We start from the raw sequence: 21,386 nt of genomic DNA on the forward strand, positions 1-21,386 counted from the left end.
GAAATATTTCAATGGGAAATACAAAACATTAAGTGATGTCTTTGAGTAAAACAAAGATATATTAATGATTAATGATGCCATGTCATCAATCCTTTGCAAAAAAAAAAAAAGGACCAATAATATGCTTCTAATTGAAAATTAAGAACCAATCATATTCATTAGGTTAGTTATGGGAAGTACAAACTTAAGAAAAACGATGGAGAGAGAAAATAAGAGTGAGATTAGGATAGTAGGAGTGAGAAAGCATTAAATGTACAACAGAAAAAGAGAGTTGATTTGGGATATTTGGAAAAAAAAACTTACTAAAAATGAAAAGGAGGAATGTAATTTTGGAATACCCCAAATAGAAACCAGGAATGTAATTTAGCTAGCTACATGATATTTATTACACAAATTGTTATATGTGACTAGCTACATGATGTGGCCAATTATTATATGGGTTACTTTGTTGATGTTATAAAGGTACTCGATTAGTGTTATAGGGGTTACTCGGTCGGTAATTAGAACTAGTTTGTTCTTTACAAGTGGCTGCATGGTAATATGGTATGCACTATGGCTAGCTGCTCATAAAATTCGTTGTGTTTGTAAGTATATATTTTCTTAATTGGAATTTAAGGCAAAATATAATTAAAAACATCAATATAAACTATAAATCTAAATAATATTATTTCATTGCTTTGATGATATTGGTTCTTGACCTTCCTGTGTTTTTTTTATTGAAATAATGGATAATATTTACTATATCTTTAATATTAGTGATCCATATATATACCTAACTCTCACAGATAGAAAGACTATTCTATACAAGTATAACTTAAGTATTCAAGGATTTACTTAATGTTTGTTTTATTTTAATTTTTCACAGTTTTAATTCATATAGTATACTTGATCAATATAATTTTTAATACCCAATCAATAAATTAAACATTTACAAAAACAATAGTGCGAATAAACTTGTCTGTGTACTAGGAAAAAAACTTACTCATTACATTCGAAATATAATTATATCACTTTGCTTTGTATTTAATACCTCGTAATTTATATGTATTTGCATAAGTAAGAATTTTCTCATTACCAAAAAATATTAAAGAATATGAAAAAGAGAAATATTCCAAATAATAATAATAATAATAATAATAATAATAATAATAATAATAATAATAATAATAATAATAATAATATCTAATTCAACTTTTGGAAAACTTTTGTATACACCCGGTTTTCAGTAATTTACTGTATATCGGGTACACTTTTGCCAGATTTAGTGTCACTTTTGTCAAATTTAGTGTCACTTTTGTCAAATTTATCAATAAAGCATAAATAACTCTTATATATGTCACAGTAACTTTTGTGCGTTTTAGTGTAACTTTTGCACATTTTATTGTCACTTTATAACGGATGTTCAGTAATTTACTGAACATCCGTTTTATTTAAAAGTTTGTGTCAACTTTTAGATTCAATTATGTAAGCCCATGTAGCCAATTGTGGAAACGCTCTTTGAGCTTTATAAGTGGTGAGAAGTCTATCTATTCTACTAGGCCAATATCACTCTTGATAAAAGGCAGTGCCAAAAAGAGTGGGAAATTATTATAGCAAGTGTACATGTATTCATTCGCTTTGTTTTGTGCACCAAATATATTTCCACTCTTCTTTCTTTTTCTTGTGACTTGTGACAATTACTAGTGGCATGCCAAATATCATACACCTAAAGTAAAGCCAAACCTTCTCAAGTTCAACATGATAACAATGTGCGATTCTTTTCCTTGAAATTTCTATATTATGCTCGTCAAAATAGAAAAGAAAATATCTCTAATTATTTAAGAAAATATCTCTAATTATTTGTAAATTCTTATGATCTGATGTGCTAAAGTTATATGTACTCAAGAATATACTTATGCTCATTTGATATTTTCTTTTTGAAAATACAATTTAGACTTTACAGGATCTATATCAGCCCTTAGCTAATACTTCGTATATACTTTGTAGAAATCTATAACTATACTAAAACAGAGGGCACTAAAAAAAAAAGCTCCACGTGTCACTTTCCCATGCAAAATTTTCCCGCCCTTTTCCACTATCCAAATTAAAGCAATTATTTACTAAATAATCTAAGATCTTCTATTTCCTTTAAATATTACGCATAATATATATATAAAAAGATCAGTTTATGTATATATTAAAATAATATTGATTGATCTTATATAATATTTTTTGCAAAAAATAATATGATTTTATTGATCCTATGTAAAAAATATTTTCATCAACCTTAAAAGTAGAAAATTTCACAATATTTTTCCACTTTATATAATAAATAATGAAATATATTTGATAAAATATATAGATACCAAATCTTTCCCTCAAAAAACAAAAAATAAATAAAAATAAAAATACCAAATCTAGCTGATTATTTCCTAACATTTAAAATATTTTCCTTCTCCACATACATTTTTTTTACCTCTAAAGGTAATTGGTCTAAAGTTATCAATACTCATGACAATATTATACATTAAATTGATCTTATATAATATAACATATTGGCAAAGAAATATACTACCTCCAGTTCGTATTTTATGCAACTTTGGAAGGGGATTTCTAATAATTGTAACGGAAGGGGATTTCTAATAATTACGATCGGGATTTCATATTTTGAGAAGGGGAAAAGGAAGAATAGAAGCAGAGAAGAAGGGGGAAGAGGGAGAACAGCAAGGACGGTCGCTGCTCCGCCGTTGTTCCCACCGACGACCTGTCTCCGGCAGCGACGCTACACACAGGTATGTCGTTCTATTTTTTTTTTTTTTTTTGTTTTTGATTTTATTAGTTTAGTTAATTTGTTCGAAAACCCTAACTTTGGGTCTCAATTCAACCCCCACGCAGACCACCGTCGTCGGATTCCCCTCCAGGCCGTCTCTCCTTTGCTTTCTGACGATTGTATCAAGGTAAGTCGATGGTATTATTATTTTGTTTTGAATTTTTGTTAATTTGGGCGAAAACCCTAAAATTGGGTCACAAATTTGCAGGGCGTACGTCGCCGGTTTCCTCCTTCTATCTTAGCCTCTCCGTCTTCCGTCGAGTATAATCAGGTAAGTCATGCAATTTGGGTTTTTTTTTTTATTTATTATATTTTTTTTAAAATTTATTTTCTGTTTATGGCCTTCTCTCTCTCTGTTTTTTTAAAATTTATTTTTTGTTTCTGTTTCTGTTTATTTTTTAAAATTTATTTTCTGTTTCCGTTTAAAATTTATTATATTGTAATGGTAGGGAAACACGATTTGTTGGTCTGAAAAACACAAATCTTTTCAAGACCTTGATTTTGAACATGTTGGTCTTTTTCTCCTGTTATCGGACATTGATTAGTACATTTATTGTATTGTCTCAATAATGTTGTGCAAAACTTGGCACTAAACTATTGACATTGATTGATATTTGAACAATATCCCATATAATAGCATTGCATAATCATAGGACTGAATGACTGATGAATATTCAGGTTATGAACCTGAATATTATGTTTGATTTCCTTAGTAATAGTAGTTTGAACTTTCTTATGGGCAATGGTGAGCTGAATACTTGGCTCTTTGGCTAAATTACAATTTGAAAGTATGTTAGGAAACCAACCAAAACAGAAAGTAAAATCCAACCAAAAATATTTTAAAGCAAATCAAAATGCATACATTAGGTAATTTAAGATGGAAAAACAGGGCAGCCATTATATTTGTTCATTATTTTTGAGATTAAGTTTGGATGTAATGAAATTTTTCTGTCTTGAATCGATTAAATAAGCCATGTAACTTTGTTTGCTTTGAGATTTACTGTTGAATTTGTACATGATTTTATCTAATATGCAAGATTCATAATGACTAGTTAAGAATTAGACATGGTAAATGTGCATTCCAAATAAGCTACCTTATCGTAAATATGTATTAATACATGGGTTTATCTCATTGTAATTACTTTAATATCAGGCTACATAGTTGAATATTTTCTTTAAATAGTATAAATAGCCTTTTCGGCTAATTTTTGGTTAAATATGGTGAAATTTAACTCTTGAACTTTCGATTAAAGCTATGTTCTCAGTCTTGACCTTTTGGTTGATTTTTTTTTTAATTTCGTTATTTAATCTGAAATAGCTAATTGTGAGTCGCAAATTAACCCCCTTTGCAGCTCCATCGTCGCCGGATTCCTCTTCTGCCCGTCCCTCCTCCTTTTTCTGTCTTTTTCCATCGCCCCCACTAGGTAAGTCGGCTGTAGTTATTTATTTTTTTCATTTTAAAATTTTTTATAAATACCCTGCCTAAAAGTGTAACACCACCATATACCAGGACCACCTTCGTCGCCGCCTCTGCTTTTCTGGTCAACTCCTCCGCTGTGTGTTTTTCTTCCCTTCTTATTTAACTACTTCTTTTACTTGTGCAATATGATTCATATTTATGTTAGTTGTTTATGGAGTTGTGATCTAAATTTTTTTTAAAAAAACATCCTTATTAGATGCATTTTGATTTCAGTTTATTATTATTGCTTTACTTTGTCAATATGCTACTTGTTTAAGCGGGTTTTCCTAGTGATTCTTAAATGGCCAGTTTAGTATTAGCAAGAGGTTTGCTATTGATAGCTTGGTTCATTGTTGGATTTTTTACGCTTTATTGTGCGTAGGCTAGAACTTGGATGTGTTTTGATTGGAATAGAATTTATTTTGCTTAATGTCCAATGTAGGACTATTGGATGGTATGAACTCATGTGTTGGATAATTTTAGTTTTCGTTTTAAAAAAAAATGATTCTTATTGAATTACAATGGCTTTATTAGAAATATGTATGTTTAAGGGGTTATGATAATATTTTGAACATTAATTTGTATTATGGTTCTATAAAGTATTTTGTAAATTATTTTGTTTTTTCATGAAGGGTTACATGTGGTTGTTTTTTAAAAATATTTTTATATTTTGATTTTTGTTATCAAACACCCATCTTTGTTAACTATACAAATCATATTGCTTCTTTTATTTTATTAATGTTACATCAATTTACTTTGAAATGGTATAAATATAATTTTTTTAGTGTAAGTTATAAATAATTTAATCAATATTGTAAATTATAAATAATAAGTATTTTAGAAAACATGTTGTAAAAATTATAAGTATTTATCAAGTTAGAAGCATGCGACATAACATATGTTTAAATCTCTTAATAAAGAATAATGTGAAATCAGCTTTCTTGTTCAAGTCATGATAAGGACCTTTGGATATCATTTCGATTCTAATTGTATCGTATGCCATTATTGTAATGAATACAAGTTCAGTGTGAATGATTAATGTGATTTGTTTTTCATAGTGTTGTAGAATTTGTCACCATGAAAAGGAAAGTGCGTTGGTGGATGTACGATAGATACGATGGCGGTAATGCTCGTAGACTTAGGCCAGAGTTTGTGGATGGTGTTGAACAATTCATACGATTTTGTGAAGCTCATCCTGAGAGCCCGGGCATAGATGAAGTAAGATGCCCTTGTCTGATATGTAAGAATAGACGTCTTCATGATGCCAACACAATAAAACTCCATTTGTACAAAAAGGGGTTTATACCTGATTACTATGACTGGGTTTCTCATGGTGAAGGGTTCCCTACATCAAGTGTAGAGCAACCAAATACTTACCGTGAAATATTTCTCGATGCTCTTGGGAGTAATCATGAACCACCAGGTGACGATAGTACTAGTGGTTCAGACGAAGAGCCAAATGCTCAAGCAAAAGCATTTCAAGAGCTTTTAAAGGCTGTCGAGCAACCACTATACGAAGGTAGCTCCATGTCTGTGCTAGAAATGGCATCTCGAATTGTATCTTTGAAGTCGGAATACAATTTGCCCCATAGGTGCGTTGATGGGTTTGCTTCATTACTGAACGAAGCGATTCCCGACAATAATAAGATGGGGAAAACATTCTATGATACAAAGAAGATTCTTAACGGACTTGAGCTTCCAAACAAGAAGATTCATGCATGCCCAAAGGGTTGTATGTTATTTTGGAAAGTTGATACTGAGTTGGATAAGTGTAGAGTGTGCAAAAGGGATAGATACAAGAGGACTTCAAAGGGGTCATTGGTTCCAATAAAAAAACTCATCTATTTTCCAATCACTCCAAGGCTACAACGGTTGTTTGCAACAAAGAACGTTGCCGAGGAAATGACTTGGCATTCCAAAAATCTAAGAGTCCAAGGCACAATGGCGCATCCTAGTGATAGTGAAGCTTGGAAGCACTTGGATAGATCCTTCCCCGATTTCGCATCTGAACCTAGAAATGTGAGACTTGGTATGTGTACCGATGGGTTTGCTCCTAATGGCAAGTTTGGGGGTCAATATTCACGTTGGCCAGTCATTCTGACCCCTTATAACTTGCCTCCATCGATGTGCATGAAAAAACCATTTATGTTCCTTTCTTTGCTCGTTCCTGGTCCTAAAAATCTGAAGGGAAACTTGGATGTGTATATGAAACCGTTAATTGAAGAATTGAAAGAACTGTGGGATGTTGGTGCAACAACTTATGACATCTCGGAAAGAAAAAACTTCAATTTGCGTGCAGCAATCTTGTGGACTATAAGTTATTTCCCAGCCTATGGTATGCTTTCTGGATGGGCAACAGCTGGTAAAAAAGCATGTCCATATTGCTTGGACAAATCAAAAGCTTTTTGGCTTGAACATAGTGGTAAAATGTCTTGGTTTGATTGTCACCGACAATTTCTTCCTCCCGAACATCCTTTTCAAAACAACAAAATTGCTTTTTGTAAGAACAAGGTTGAAAAGGGGACACCGCCTCACATAATGTCCGGCGACGAGCTATGGCAACAAGTTCAACACTTTGCTAAGGCAACAGATGGACCAGAAGCACTTGCAAGCTTGAAAAAGAAGAAACTAGGTTGGTTTAAACAAAGCGTTCTTTGGGAGCTACCGTACTGGAAGACTCTTCTCCTCCGCCACAACCTCGATGTGATGCACATTGAAAAGAATTTCTTTGACCAACTAATTCACACAGTGATGGATGTGAAAAAACATACTTCAGACACAGTTGCATCTAGAAATGACATAGCCAAATATTGCAAACGACCACAACTACATGTGACGGAGGATGCGAGAGGCAAAGACACTTTGCCGAAAGCCCCATTCTCACTCGACAAGGCTCAAAAGAAAGTGTTATGCGAGTGGGTAAGGAACTTGAAATTTCCCGATGGTTATGCTTCTAATTTGAGTAGATGTGTAGATTTACAATCATGTAAGCTTCATGGTTTAAAGAGCCACGACTGTCATGTCTTCATAGAGAGATTGTTGCCAGTTGCTTTAAAGGAATTGCTCCCGGTCCATGTTTGGAAAGCTATTACTGAGATTAGTCTTTTCTTCCGTGATCTTTGTTGTTCCACCATCAAATTGAGTGATATGGAAAGATTGGAACACAACATTGCAGAAATTCTTTGTAAGCTCGAGAAGATATTTCCACCAGCGTTCTTCAACTCTATGGAACACTTACCAGTTCACTTGCCTTATGAAGCTAGGTTATGTGGTCCTGTCCAATATCGTTGGATGTATCCGTTTGAAAGGTTTTAATTATCTCCTACAAACTCATAGCTGCCATTTTCGTTTATACAGCTATAGTTGTTTGCATAACATATACCTTATTCAATATTTTTTTATTATAAGTTCCTTAATAATTTGAAACGTAAAATTGGCAATAAGGCTCGTGTGGAAGGTTCAATATGCAATGCATATCTAACGGAAGAGATAGGGTACTTTTGCTCTAACTGCTTCCAACAAGGAGTGGATACCAAAACACGGGACTTAGGTCATAATGTTCATGATGATGTTGAAAGCACTTTGGATGATATGTTCCAGAACTGTTTATGGTTGATCATGGACATGCTTCTACTGGTGGAGTTCGTCGCTATTTGGATGAAAAAGAACTACAACGTGCTCATTTATATGTTTTGGGAAATAGCGGTATTCTGGAACCATATGAGAGGTATTAAATTTGTAAATTATCACACTCACTAAGATTTCATTGAATTTTACATCGTATCCAATGTCGACCACCTTCATTAATACTCTTTCTCTGGTTATATGGAAGGGGGTTTGAGGACCACATTGTTCAAATGCAACCCACTATTCGCAAAGAAGATGTGTGGATTAAACATGAAGCTGAATTCCTCGAGTGGTTTAGGTTGAAATTGAGTATGATACGCATTTGACATCAACACGTTTTCTTACTTTGTTTCTATAACTTCACGACTAATATCAATTTATTAATATAATTATGCCATATGAGCAGGTGATTCAAGAAAAGCCAAATGATGAAATATTGTTTGCTTTGGCTATGGGCCCATCTAAGCGAGTGCGTACTTGGAGCCAATTCTATATGAATGGATACAAATTCCAAACTTATGGCCATGGAAAACATAAGTCAACAATGAATTATGGAGTAAGCGTATCCAATGAAGATGGTGGTGATTATTTTGGGTTTCTAGAGGATATCATCGAGTTGGAGTTCACTGGTGCCCTACGGACTTATAAGACTGTTCTTTTCAAGTGCAGTGGGATGGATTCCACTAGGGGTATGAACATTGATCAATACAAGCTTGTAGAAGTCAATCATACCAAAAAATACCCCAAGTACGATCCATTTGTGCTTTCTTACCAAGCAAACCAAGTCTACTATGCACCTTACCCAAGTTTGAAAAGAGACAAGGCTCAATGGTGGGCAGTGTTCAAGACAAAGGCGAGGTCTGTTGTTGATGCACTAGTTGACGAAGACTTTCTACAAGAAACCAGTGCTTACATTCCAACTCTTTGTGCTCCGGATGACATTCCGGACTATGAAGGTGATGAAGATGGATTTGGAGATTCGGATACTGAAAATGAAGTGTTGCCCGATGCCCCTCCAGACGAGTCCAGTTTCGAATCTACTGATAGTGAGGACGAGGATGAGGATGACGGATTTTGGGATGACGATACCGATGATGATCTTAGTGCTGATGGGGAGGACGATTTAGGAGATTGATTGTAACCATGTTTTGACTTTTTAATTATGTAATCTTAATGGATTTCAATTTATTTTAAAAGACCATCCTAGTTTCAATGTGATATACTTGTGTAAATATGTTATTATTTATATTTTGCAAAGCCAAGGTTATGTGTGACAGTAGCTTATAGATCGTGATATAACATGGCTATATGATTTTTACCGATGTTCATAATGTTTTTCTTATTGTAGGTTGTCATGGCCGGTGGTGGTCGTCGGAAGCTGGGACATGCCACCCCGAGAGAATTGTTTCCGTCGACAAGCCATGCAAATACGAAAACTTCTCCGGAAGTTACCCCATCCCCTGAGCCATGTGTAGGTGGTTCTGGGACATCTACTCAGGTTCCTGAGACGCAAGATGGTAACTCTCCCATGGGTGAGGTTCCTACCCCCCGTTGCGAGAAGGAATTTGCACCTGACGGGGTTATGGTAAGTTACTCATGGTTATCTTAATTTGCATTCCAACTTGAACAATCTTGGTTAGATTTGTATGTAATGACTTCATTTGTTTACTTATTGGTACAAAGGTTCGATGATAACACCGTGAGCACCTCCATTACAAATATTTTTCAAGCACATTGGCACGAACCATGGCTTAACTATGAAATGGTTGACAAGGTTACTAAGACCCATTGGTGGAACTCGTTTACGGTATTATAAAACCCCCAATTTTAGTTTACTCATCTAACTTTGTTGTTTTTTGGTTACTTATTACAATAAATTATTATACATTTTATTTTTCTTGTTTGCAGAAACAATACCTTTGGAATGCTGATCTTGATGCCCTCTTGAAGAAGGAGTATGAAAAGAAGGCACATAAGAGGCTGAAAGAGATTACATACAATATTTCGGTCAGAAACAAGTCAGTTCCCAGATGGATGGGAGAGTGTATTTTTGAGCGAATTATGGAGAAAAGAAAGGATCCAGTTTTTCTGGAGAGGTCAGAAAAAGCGAAGAAGAACAGGAGGGGCGACTCCCTGTATAATCCAATTGAGCCGTCACACTTCCAAGGTTCTATCTCTGCATCAAAGCATGCAAAGAAAATGGTAATACTTAATGGTATATAATGATAATGATAAATTTTAGTAGTTATATACACTAAGAATTTAAGGAGTTATTTGATTTGTGCAGGCTCGGAAAGCCGGTGGAGTGCTTCCAACTGCCCATGAGGTGTTCCTAAAGACACATTTCAAGAAAGTTCCAGGAAAAGGAAAAGTTGCGGCTAACAAGAGGGCACAACAAATCTCGGTAACACATCTAACTTTGGAAACTAATGAAATTATTTTTTAAGTAAGCAAGCAAAACATAGGCACTTATACTTGTGATTTGAAATTTGAGGCACCTAACTTTGGAAACTAATGTGTTATTTGAATGACAAAGTCTTAGAATATATCAAAAACAAAGAAAATGGGTAAGTTAGAAGGCCATTTAAGCCATTTTAGCCAAGTTGTGAACCTATAGCCTTGTAAATTCTTGAAAATGTCTATGATTAACCAATTTGAACCTATAAACATGTTTTGTATGCTAAATATGAGTTGTTTGAATGACAAAGTCTTAGAATATATCAAAAACAAAGAAAATGGGTAAGTTAGAAGGCCATTAAAGCCATTTTAGCCAAGTTGTGAACCTATAGCCTTGTAAATGCTTGAAAATGTCTATGATTAACCAATTTGAACCTATAAACATGTTTTGTATGCTAAATATGAGTTGTTTGATTGATAAAATCGTAGAATATATCAAAAACAAAGAAAATGGGTAAGTTAGAAGGCCATTTAAGCCATTTTAGCCAAGTTGTGAACCTATAGCCTTGTAAATGCTTGAAAATGTCTATGATTAACCAATTTGAACTTATAAAAATGTTTAATATGCTAAATATGAGTTTTTTGATTGATAAATTCTTAGAATATAGCATAAACAAAGAAAATGGGTAAGTTAGAAGGTCATTTAAGCCATTTTAGCCTAGTCATGAACTATAGCCATGAATATTCATGAAAATGTGGAAGTTTTTGCAATTTGAACCTATAAACATGTTATTATGATAAATATGAGTTTTTTGATTGATAAAATCTTAGAATATAGCAAAAACAAAGAAAATGGGTAAGTTAGAAGGCCATTTAAGCCATTTTAGCCAAGTTGTGAACCTATAGCTTTGTAAATGCTTGAAAATGTCTGTGATTAACCAATTTGAACCTATAAACATGTTTTTATGCTAAATATGAGTTGTTTGATTGATAAAATCTTAAAATATAGCAAAAACAAAGTAAATGACTAAGTTAGAATGCCATTTATGCCATTTTAGCCTAGTCATGAACCTATAGCCATGAATATGCATGAAAATGTGTAAGTTTTTGCAATTTGAACCTATAAACATGTTTAATATGCTAAATAAGAGTTGTTTGGTTGATAAAATCTTAGAATATAGCAAAAACAAAGAAAATGGGTAAGTTAGAATGCCATTTATGCCATTTTAGCCTAGTCATGAACCTATAGCCATGAATTTGCATGAAAAGGTGAAAGTTTTTGCAATTTGAACCTATAAACATGTTTAATATGCTAAATATGAGTTGTTTGATTGATAAAATCTTAGAATATATCATAAACAAAGAAAATGGGTAAGTTAGAAGGCCATTTTATTTTTATTTTATATTAATTTTGAAATTAATTCACATGATAACAGGTTATAGGTTCAGGTTAGGATGGCATCGATAATGCAAATTGTAATTATATGAAAATTGCATTATAATAATATCATATTTGCGAACGTCTTTACCTGTCGCAGATTTAATAAATTGCGACCGTCTATACCTGTCGCTGACTTAATCAATTGCGACCGCCCAGCACAGTCGCAATTCTCTGAGGAATTGCGACCGTTTACCTACCTGTCGTAATATTCTAAATATTGCGACCGCCATGACCCTGTCGCAGATCCCATGATTTTGCGACCGTCTTAGGCGGTCGTAATATTCTGACTATTGCGGCCGTTAGGGCTTGTCGCAGATCACAGGATTTTGCGACCGTCTTAGGCGGTCATAATTTTGAACAATTGCGACTGCGTTGCCTGTCGCAAATAACCAATTACGTCAGTTTAAAAAACGGTCGTTGAAAATACGAAAAACGGTCGCAATTTTATCTGCGACCGCCAAGTGGATGCAATTTTTTTTTTGCGACCACCGGTCGCAATTCTAAATAGCGACCGTTTTCCTTATAATTTGCGACTGGCGCTGGCTGTCGCAATTCACTGGTTTTTTTGTAGTGGGAGGTACTATCTTTTATTGATCTTATGTGATACAATTGTTGTCTAATAGTTTAGGTAAAAACTAGAATAGACCCGGTCTACAATAACTTATTGTAGACCCAACCTTCTAGTATACCATACAAATGTGATTATATCATACGAAATGTGATTATATTACTACAAAAGTGATTATATCATCCTGAAATTGTTATGTAAATGTATCACTTAAAAAGTGAATTTATCATTATAAAAAGTATCAAATAGTAAATTACATCATTCAAAAGATGATTTTTAAATTTTATCATCCTAAAGATAATTATATAATCTCATTAAATGGTTTAATATGAGATTATATAATTCAAAATGTGACTCAGAAAAAGATAATTATATCATCTAAAAAAGTAATTATATCATCCAGAATGTGATTATATTATTTGAAAGTGTCAAATTTTGGGTCTACAATAATTTATTGTAGACCGGGTCCATACAAGACCAATTGAATAGTTTAACTTGTATATATATGTACATAGTAGTTCATTATTATTCTTAACATAAAAAATCAACATATCAAATAAACTTGTCAAAATTAAATATCATTACACACGATAGTTAATTATTATAACTTGAATATAGTTTTGATATTAGAATATATATACTAGAATAATGATTATTGATCTTATGTAATATTTTTGCCAATTTAGATATTTATGTAAAGGATAATACGCAATTATAATATAAACTTGTATACTTGTGGCCATCGTTTTATTTATGGGATCAAACTAAAAAAATATGGTCATCGTTTGCTATTTATATACAACAAAATTTTCATGTATAGCTTACTATAATTATTTTAATGTATACTCAATATTATCCATATATCAAAATATCAAATTTACATACATTCATACATGCTTACAATATTTGGTGAAATATTAACGTTGGATATCTCATCTTCACAAACGTAAGTGAATATAACAAAAAAAAAAATAAAAAAATACAGAGGTAGTATGAAACAAATACTACTTAAATATTTTCCCAAAAGTAGGGATGACAATTGGGTGGTGCAGGTACCCTAACCCCTGTATTCGCATCTGCCAAATTTTTTTATACCATGTGACCTACCTACCTACCTGACACCCGCAATGGGTAAAATTTTGATATCCATTACCCTGCTACCTATTATCCGCTAACCTAACAAAATTTGTTTGATAAATTTCCTATAGAACAACATTTCATTATGCTATCTTTAAACTGTTGTAAATAAATACTTTAATAATATATTATATAAGTAAGTAGTCAATTTGTATATATATATATATATATATATATATATATATATATATATATATATATATATATATATATATATATATATATATATATATATATATATATTTTGAAACAAGTCAATTTGTATATAAGTAGTCCTTCATGGTTACAAATACAAAAAGAATTAATTAAAAAATTAGTGGCAGTAATAAGTCGACAGGTTGCTTGGGCAGGTAGGTGTGTAACTGGTGAATAGGCGGGTAATAGGGGGGTATGACATCAAATTCGCCGCTTATCCACTACCTACGGTGGGTATGACTTTTGTACCCATACCCGCCTATTTACCCGTTAAAGTTGGACCCATACCCGCTCTAACTCTGACCGGTGATATGCGGAACTTACATTTTTATACCCACTTGTCATTCCTAATTTTAAGTCTATAAATAATTTAATAAGTAAAATAAAATTACAATAATTATGCATATAACAGCGTTAAATCATGCTATGATATTTCTAGGAGTTATATATGTTAGAGTGTAACTTTTGATTTCCACTTCATCATTATTAAAAAATTAATTTGACAAGTAAATTATAAATATAAACTAGACCTGGTTATTTGGCGGGTCGAGTTAGGGTCAGTGTGGGTTGACTGCGGGTCGGGTCAAAAAGGGTTACATTATATAAGGTCAATAGCGGGTCGGGCCAATGCAGGTCGCAGGTCAATAGTGGATCAATAATGGACGGTCCAATAAAATATCAATTAAAATAAATATTAAACAAAACCATTATTAAGTATATATTAATCAAATTTATTTATGTAATTACATTTACAATATTATTTTGTTTGTCTATTAAATTGGAAAAATATTTTGTCCTATATTAACCTTACCCAATAAAGGATCTGCTATCCATTAAATGCCATGTCCATTAAAAGCCCTTGAAGCTTGCCTTGAGCCTATTATCATTGGGCTACCTACCCAATAACCATCTCTAATATAAACTTATTATACCGTGCAATTGCACGGGTACTATACTAGTTAAATATAAGACAGACATTGCACAACTACACAAGCAAGTATATATATATATATATATATATATATATATATATATATATATATATATATATATATATATATATATATATATATATATATATATATATATACATATATATATATATATATATATATATATATATATATATATATATATATATATATATACATACATATATACATATATATATATATATATATATATATATACGTACATATATATATATATTATTGACAAGAAGTTCTAACAAAAATAACAAAAAAAACAAACAAACAAGAACTAAAGACTAAAAGGACCATAAAAGCACACGCTGACGACGAGCCTGAACCGCCAACCAGTGGGACGGAATAATCCACTGACGAGGAACCTTGCGAAGCTCACAAGCAGAAAATTGCAAAAGCAAAGTCCTAATATCTTGAAGGAGCCACAGGCAGGAAATATATCTTGATCACTTCTATCCCAAATAAGTATAAATAAAATCGAGCAATTAGTTTAGATTAGCAAACGCCTGAAACCACGACGATCTGCAGCTCAAAGGGCCCATTAACAAGCTGGTAACTTAGAATGGAGAGCTGAAGAACAAATTAAAGCCCGAGAACCACCGCCTATCACAAAGTCTGAACAAACATCTCAAAAGATCCAACCTACCCCTGCACTGCCATCCTGAACATTTCAGGCCCCATCAAAAATTAAGCAGACGTCGAAAGTAGAAGCGAGGAAAACCTTTTAGACAACAAGATACAGAGTTTACCAAGACTCCATGAGGAGGTCTCACATAAGAGTAAATAAGCGAACCAAATTCCCGAGCGGATGAACTCCTAGAAATCCAGTCCTGCATCATATGAAAGATCACAGCTGGAGACAACACAACTTAGCAAAAGATGTTATGATTATGTGCCAACCAAACAGCCTAGCAGAAGGAAACAAATGAAACCAAACCATCCCGAAAGTCTAAGACCGTGTCGCAAACCAATCAATAAATGGCTTGTCATGCATGAGCTGAACCGAAGAGGCAGTCGGAGCAGAAGCCCTGAAGTAAATGAACAATCCCGAAACAGGTGATCTCGCGTTTCTTGATCCTTGTGGCAAAACACGCAGGTCGAGTTGTATTGAAACATTTGTATTTTTACAATTTTTAGCTCATAGCTAGTAAGCTAGCCATCTATTATGAATTTATGATTTTTACTAAATATTCTTATGCATGCTAGTCATACTAGCTAGACTTATCTAATATTATAATCCCTCTATCCCTACATACTTGACAATTATTTATTTTTATTATTCGTCCTTTTGAAAATGTACATTAAACTAAACTCAACAATATCTTATATACACATGTACAACTACTTTACATACAAGAGGATTAGATCATTAAAAAAAGGTGTGTGTAATCTTCAAAATAGCTAGGACTCTCATCGTCTCGAAATAATTGAAATACTTTTCTTTTGGTTGTTTAGAATAATCAACACATTACTGTACGGGATATATCGGTAGTATCATAACATGCCGGTAAAAGAGTGCCTTGCAGTTTAAAGAAATGGTTAATCATTGAATAATTCATGTCCTTACCGGCATTAGTCTCTACCACGTGGAGAGCTGCTTCTCGGAAACGTGGCATGTCCCACTGACGCGTGGAGAGCTGCTTAGTGCCGCGTAAGCTCCTGCTAGTACCAAGGTCGGTGTGCCACCTATCTGTATAGGTGGCACCTGCTTGGTTGCGTTCCTATAAATACCCAAACAAATTCTCATTTCAGGGGTAGAATCTCTCTCTCTCTCAAAAACATTTTCTCTCTCTTCTTTCACTTTCTTCTCACAAAGGTACTAAGTTTAGCATCGGAGTGGTTATTCCCGGATAACCCCCGGGCTAGTTAATTTGTATTGGCTGTGTAGGTGAACAATTGGACGGTAAACCATTACCAGCCCTCAGACACTGACGGAAGCAGAATCCAGCGGGAACAATTGGCGCTAGAAGGAGGGGATAGTAATAACTTCTATCGTCCAACAGGACCTCTCACAGTCATGGAAGGAAGTAAGGGAACTTCAGTACCGGTACCAGAAGTTGATAACCGGCAATACGATAACAATGTCCTTAATGCTAACACGAATAAAGCCATAGTACCAGAAATCATGGTCGAAGATGAAACTCATCTCCTTCACGGTAACACAATGAATAGGCCCGTAACACCTGACCGTAGCAGAGCAGTGACCCTAGATCCCTTGGAGGGGTTTACCCCGGAGGAGCTGGAGATAACGGCCAGGGTCATGCGGGCTATGTCTAAGAAAAGAAAGGAAGCCGGGTTAACGGCAGGGGGAATACGGGATAAGGTACCGACAAAGCCGCCGATAGTCAATTTGGAGAGTCTGTTCAACCAGGCGGGACAACAACAACCGTCAAGAAGCCGTGGCCAAGAGATCACACCGACCGAGCGCCGACTCACACAAGGCGCCCAGGTGGGAGATTCAGGTTCTTATCGGCATGAGGTCTCTAGTGGCCCGGAAAGGCGGGCAGTCAGAGCAATCATCAGGCCCAGAATATCTCCGTTCACACAAGAGGTACTCGACCAGCAAATGGAGAAAATAAAGATGCCGTCTTGTACTTATGACGGTAAGGGTGATCCGAAGCGGTATGTGGCCGCGTTTGAGAGTCATATGTTGCTATATACGGACACCGATGCTGTGTGGTGTAAAGTTTTCCCTACGACTCTTACCGGCGCAGCCTCGGATTGGTTCTCCAATTTAGAGTCGGGATCAATTGACTGCTTTGAGACCCTGGTGGAGTTGTTCACAGGTCAGTACATAAGTAATAGTGCGAGACAAAGGACATCTGGCGAACTCATGGCTATTCAACAACGAAAGGATGAGTCGCTTAGAGATTTCATTAGACGCTTCAATAATGAAGCTAATACTATACCGAAATTGCAGCAAGAGATTGCCGTGATGGCATTGATGAATGGGCTAGGTGACAACGACTTCAAAAAATATATGTCGCGGAAGTGTTTCCCAAACTTAGGGGTAGCATTTGCCAAAGCTCACGAATACATAAAAAGTGAGGAGCTGCTAAAAACGAGCCGTCAGATATCGTCGGCAGAGCCCTCCAGAAGGCAAGGTGATAATAGCTCGAATTCCCAGATGGGTGGGGTAAGCAGGGCGCTGCCGCAAGGCCAGCAACGATCCGGAAGGCCGGCAAGGGGATTGGGTCGTTACAGTAGTTATACGCAGTTAAACACCCCGAGAGCGGCAATATATTCAATAAACCAGAATAGAGAAGATTGGAGTCGACCGGCACCGATGATAACGAAGGGTCAGGATGTGAAGAAATACTGCATGTTTCACAGAGATGTCGGTCATTACACCGAAGAATGTGTTCAGCTAAAGGAGAACATTGAGGATCTTATAAGGAAGGGACGATTATCCCAGTATCGTACTCAAGCAGGTGATTGATGTGCCATCCGCTTACAACGCCATTGTCGGTAGGCCTTTAATTCATGACATGCAAACTGTGGTGTCAACATACCACTTAACCATGGTATATGTATCCAATGCGGGAACAACAGAACGCGTACGGGGTAGTCAGACTATGGCAAGGGAGTGTTATGTATCGGCACTGAAGCAACCAGGCCAACAGCCAGCTGGTGAACGGACACCAACCAAGCGAGAACGAATTCCTTCCACGCATGACTTGGCTAAGGAAAATTTTGATACCAGGCCGGTAACTGCTCCACGTCCTTCCCCGGGAGGCGAGACTGTCGAGATCGAGTTGCAGCCTGGAGAGCCCGGTAGAGTAGTACGTGTGGGATCCGATATGGATGTCGACACGCGCTGCCATTTGGTGGAATTGTTGTGAGAGAATGCTGACGTATTTGCTTTCTCGGCGGACGAGATGCCTGGGATACATCCCGACGTCATAGTGCACAAGCTCAATGTCGACAGGAGAGCAAGACCCGTTCGACAGAAAAAAAGGAACTTTTCAACAGAGAAAATGGAGGCTATTCAATCAGAGGTGAACAAATTGCTAGCGGCCGGTTTTATCGAACCCTGCACGTATCCCGAATGGTTAGCGAATGTGGTCATGGTAAAGAAGCCGTCGGGGAAGTGGAAAATGTGTGTGGACTTTACGGACTTGAACAGAGCCTGTCCGAAAGATTGCTATCCTTTGCCGAGGATAGATAGATTGGTAGATTCAACTTCCGGTCACGCGCTACTAAGCTTCATGGACGCTTTCTCTGGGTATCACCAGGTCAGCTTATATGAGCCGGATCGAACCAAGGCGGCATTCATTACCGATTCCGGAGTTTTTTGTTACAGGGCTATGCCGTTTGGATTGAGAAATGCAGGGGCCACATATCAGAAACTGGTCGACAAGGTATTTGCGAACCAGAAAGGAAGGAATGTAGAAGTGTACGTGGACGATTCAATTGTGAAGAGCCGTTTGGCTACGGATCACGTCGCTGACTTGAGAGAAACTTTTGAAACCCTTCGACGCTACCGGATGAAGTTAAACCCGGAGAAATGTGTGTTCGGCGTCCGATCAGGAAAGTTTCTCGGTTTCATGGTGAGCGAAAGGGGTATAGATGCTAACCCTGATAAGATTGAGGCGATTCTAAGCTTGCCAGAACCAAAGTGTATAAAAGATGTACAAAAGCTCACCGGTCGAATGGCTGCGTTAACAAGATTCATCAGCAAGTCAGCTGATAAAGCCTTACCATTCTTTGTAGTTTTGCGACAAAACAAGCTATTTGAATGGGGGAAGGACCAATCTAAAGCGTTCCAGGCTGTGAAAAATCATTTGAGGTCTTTACCCACCATCGCAAGGCCGGAACAAGGAGAAACGTTACAGCTTTATATCTCGGCTTCAGCAAAGACGGTAGCAGCGGTGCTCCTAGTAGAGCGGCAAAAGATCCAACTGCCAATTTACTTCGTGAGCCACGTTTTAAATGCTGCCGAGAGAAGGTATCCGGTAGTAGAGAAGATCGCGTATGCAGTAGTTGTGGCTGCACGAAAATTGCGTCCTTACTTCGATGCGCATGCAATTGATATTTTAACGAATCAGCCGTTAGAGAAATCTTTGCAAAAGATGGAAACGTCTGGACGCTTGCTTAAATGGGCGATTGAATTATCTGAATATGTTATTACATATAAGCCAAGGGTATCAATCAAAGCCCAGGCTTTGTCTGACTTCATTGTCGAAACGTCATATTATGAAGAGGAGGATGATGCCGGCACATGGAAGGTATCAGTTGACGGTTCATCTGCTTCAACCGGCTCAGGGGCTGGGGTAGTTATGATCTCTCCCCACGGAGATGTGTTCGAGTACGCCGTTAAGTTCAAGTTCAAAGCCTCGAACAATGAGGCAGAATATGAAGCAACGTTAGCAGGGGTACAGCTGTGCATATCTGCGGAAGCAAAGCGCATTGAGATGACAACTGACTCTCAATTAGTGGCAAATCAGTTTAACGGCACTTACGAAACTCGAGAGCCAAGTATGACGACATATTTGGCAAAACTCAAGAGTGTTACTTCTGGTCTAGAATACTTCGAAATCAAGTTGGTTCCTCGGGCAGTGAACACACAGGCAGACGCCTTGGCTAAACTCGCAAGTTCAAGCTTCAATGACTTAGAAAGGACGGTTATGGTGGAGGTTTTGAAAGAAAGAAGTATTGACGAACAACCTCCTAAGGACGTATGTTGCACGACTGCGGGACGAGAATGGTATGATGATATCTTGGTTTACAAGGTACACAATGTTCTTCCTATCGACAAGACGGAGGCAAGAAAAGTTCAGAAAGACAGTGTCTGGTTTATTATGCTCCGAGGCTTGTTGTATAAGCGGGGGTTTTCGTTACCGCTACGAAGATGTATAACGGCTTATGAGTCGGCAAGGCTGTTAGAAGAAATACACGAGGGTGATTGCGGTAACCATGCGGGGGGTCGGTCAATGTCCTTGGAAGCAATGAAGAGGGGCTACTATTGGCCGACAATGAATGCGGATACCATGGAATATGCGAAAAAATGTGACAAATGCCAGAAGTACGGGCCGGTGATTAACCAACCTCCAAATGATCTAACACCCATTCTTAACCCAATCCCATTTGCTCAGTGGGGGATGGACATTATTGGGCCGTTTACGTCAGCAACAGGTGGCCGTAAGTTCTTGATTGTGGGGATAGACTACTTCACCAAATGGATAGAAGTAGAGCCGGTGGCAAAGATTACAGCGACTGAGGTAAAGAAGTTTATCTGGAAAAGCATCTTTACGCGATTCGGATTGCCGACAGCAATGGTGTTCGATCACGGTTCACAGTTTGATTGCAGCCCGATAAAAGACTTCTTAAGCATATATAAAGTCAAGTTTGCGTACGCAGCGGTATGTCACCCGCAGTGAAACGGCCAAGCTGAGGCCGCTAACAAGCAGATACTAGGGGCAATTAAGAAAAAGGTAGAAGACGCTAAAGGCTTGTGGGCAGATCTAATACCTGAAATTTTATGGGCAAATCGTACGACAACAAGGGAAACAACGGGGGAATCTCCTTTTAACCTCGCTTTCGGCTCCGAGGCTGTGGTTCCGGCGGAAGTGGGCTTACCTTCTTTTCGGGTACAACACTTCTGCCAAAGTCAAAATGATTTGTTACTTCGACAGCAATTGGATTTCCTACCAGAAGTAAGGTTGACAGCTGCCATAAAATCTGCGGCATACAAAAACCGAATGAGACATGCTTATAATCGGCGCGTCAATTATCGGCCCATGGAAGATGGTGATTTAGTTCTGCGTAGA

At 36.4% G+C, this 21,386-nt stretch overlaps 2 protein-coding genes and 1 long non-coding RNA gene across 3 annotated transcripts; all 3 read left to right on the plus strand.

Moving 5' to 3' along the window:
* Positions 1-2,225: 2,225 nt before the first annotated feature.
* Positions 2,226-4,571, plus strand: LOC145568620 (uncharacterized). Its single transcript, XR_014095856.1, has 4 exons — positions 2,226-2,936; positions 3,018-3,080; positions 4,162-4,233; positions 4,320-4,571. It is a non-coding gene; the product is annotated as an uncharacterized LOC145568620 (long non-coding RNA).
* Positions 4,572-5,345: 774 nt separating this feature from the next.
* LOC145566333 (uncharacterized) lies at positions 5,346-8,221 on the plus strand. The gene is made up of 3 exons (XM_081625783.1): positions 5,346-7,554; positions 7,869-7,995; positions 8,101-8,221. The coding sequence occupies exons 1-3, from the start codon at positions 5,346-5,348 to the stop codon at positions 8,219-8,221; spliced, it is 2,457 nt and encodes an 818-aa protein (XP_081481909.1).
* LOC145566334 (uncharacterized) lies at positions 7,741-9,030 on the plus strand. Its single transcript, XM_081625784.1, has 3 exons — positions 7,741-7,995; positions 8,101-8,204; positions 8,302-9,030. The coding sequence occupies exon 3, from the start codon at positions 8,347-8,349 to the stop codon at positions 9,028-9,030; it is 684 nt and encodes a 227-aa protein (XP_081481910.1). The 5' UTR covers positions 7,741-7,995; positions 8,101-8,204; positions 8,302-8,346.
* Positions 9,031-21,386: the final 12,356 nt, after the last annotated feature.

Source organism: Chenopodium album, chromosome 11, assembly GCF_948465745.1.
Source record: "Chenopodium album chromosome 11, dcCheAlbu1.1, whole genome shotgun sequence".
Taxonomy (NCBI): domain Eukaryota; kingdom Viridiplantae; phylum Streptophyta; class Magnoliopsida; order Caryophyllales; family Amaranthaceae; genus Chenopodium; species Chenopodium album.

Coding starts and splice junctions, on each gene's coding strand:
- LOC145566333 (XM_081625783.1), top strand. CDS start 5,346: ATGAAAAGGAAAGTGCGTTGGTGGATGTACGATAGATACGATGGCGGT. Junction 7,555..7,868: donor ATGTGGTCCTGTCCAATATC/GTTGGATGTATC, acceptor GATATGTTCCAG/AACTGTTTATGGTTGATCAT. Junction 7,996..8,100: donor ATTCTGGAACCATATGAGAG/GTATTAAATTTG, acceptor GTTATATGGAAG/GGGGTTTGAGGACCACATTG.
- LOC145566334 (XM_081625784.1), top strand. CDS start 8,347: ATGGGCCCATCTAAGCGAGTGCGTACTTGGAGCCAATTCTATATGAAT.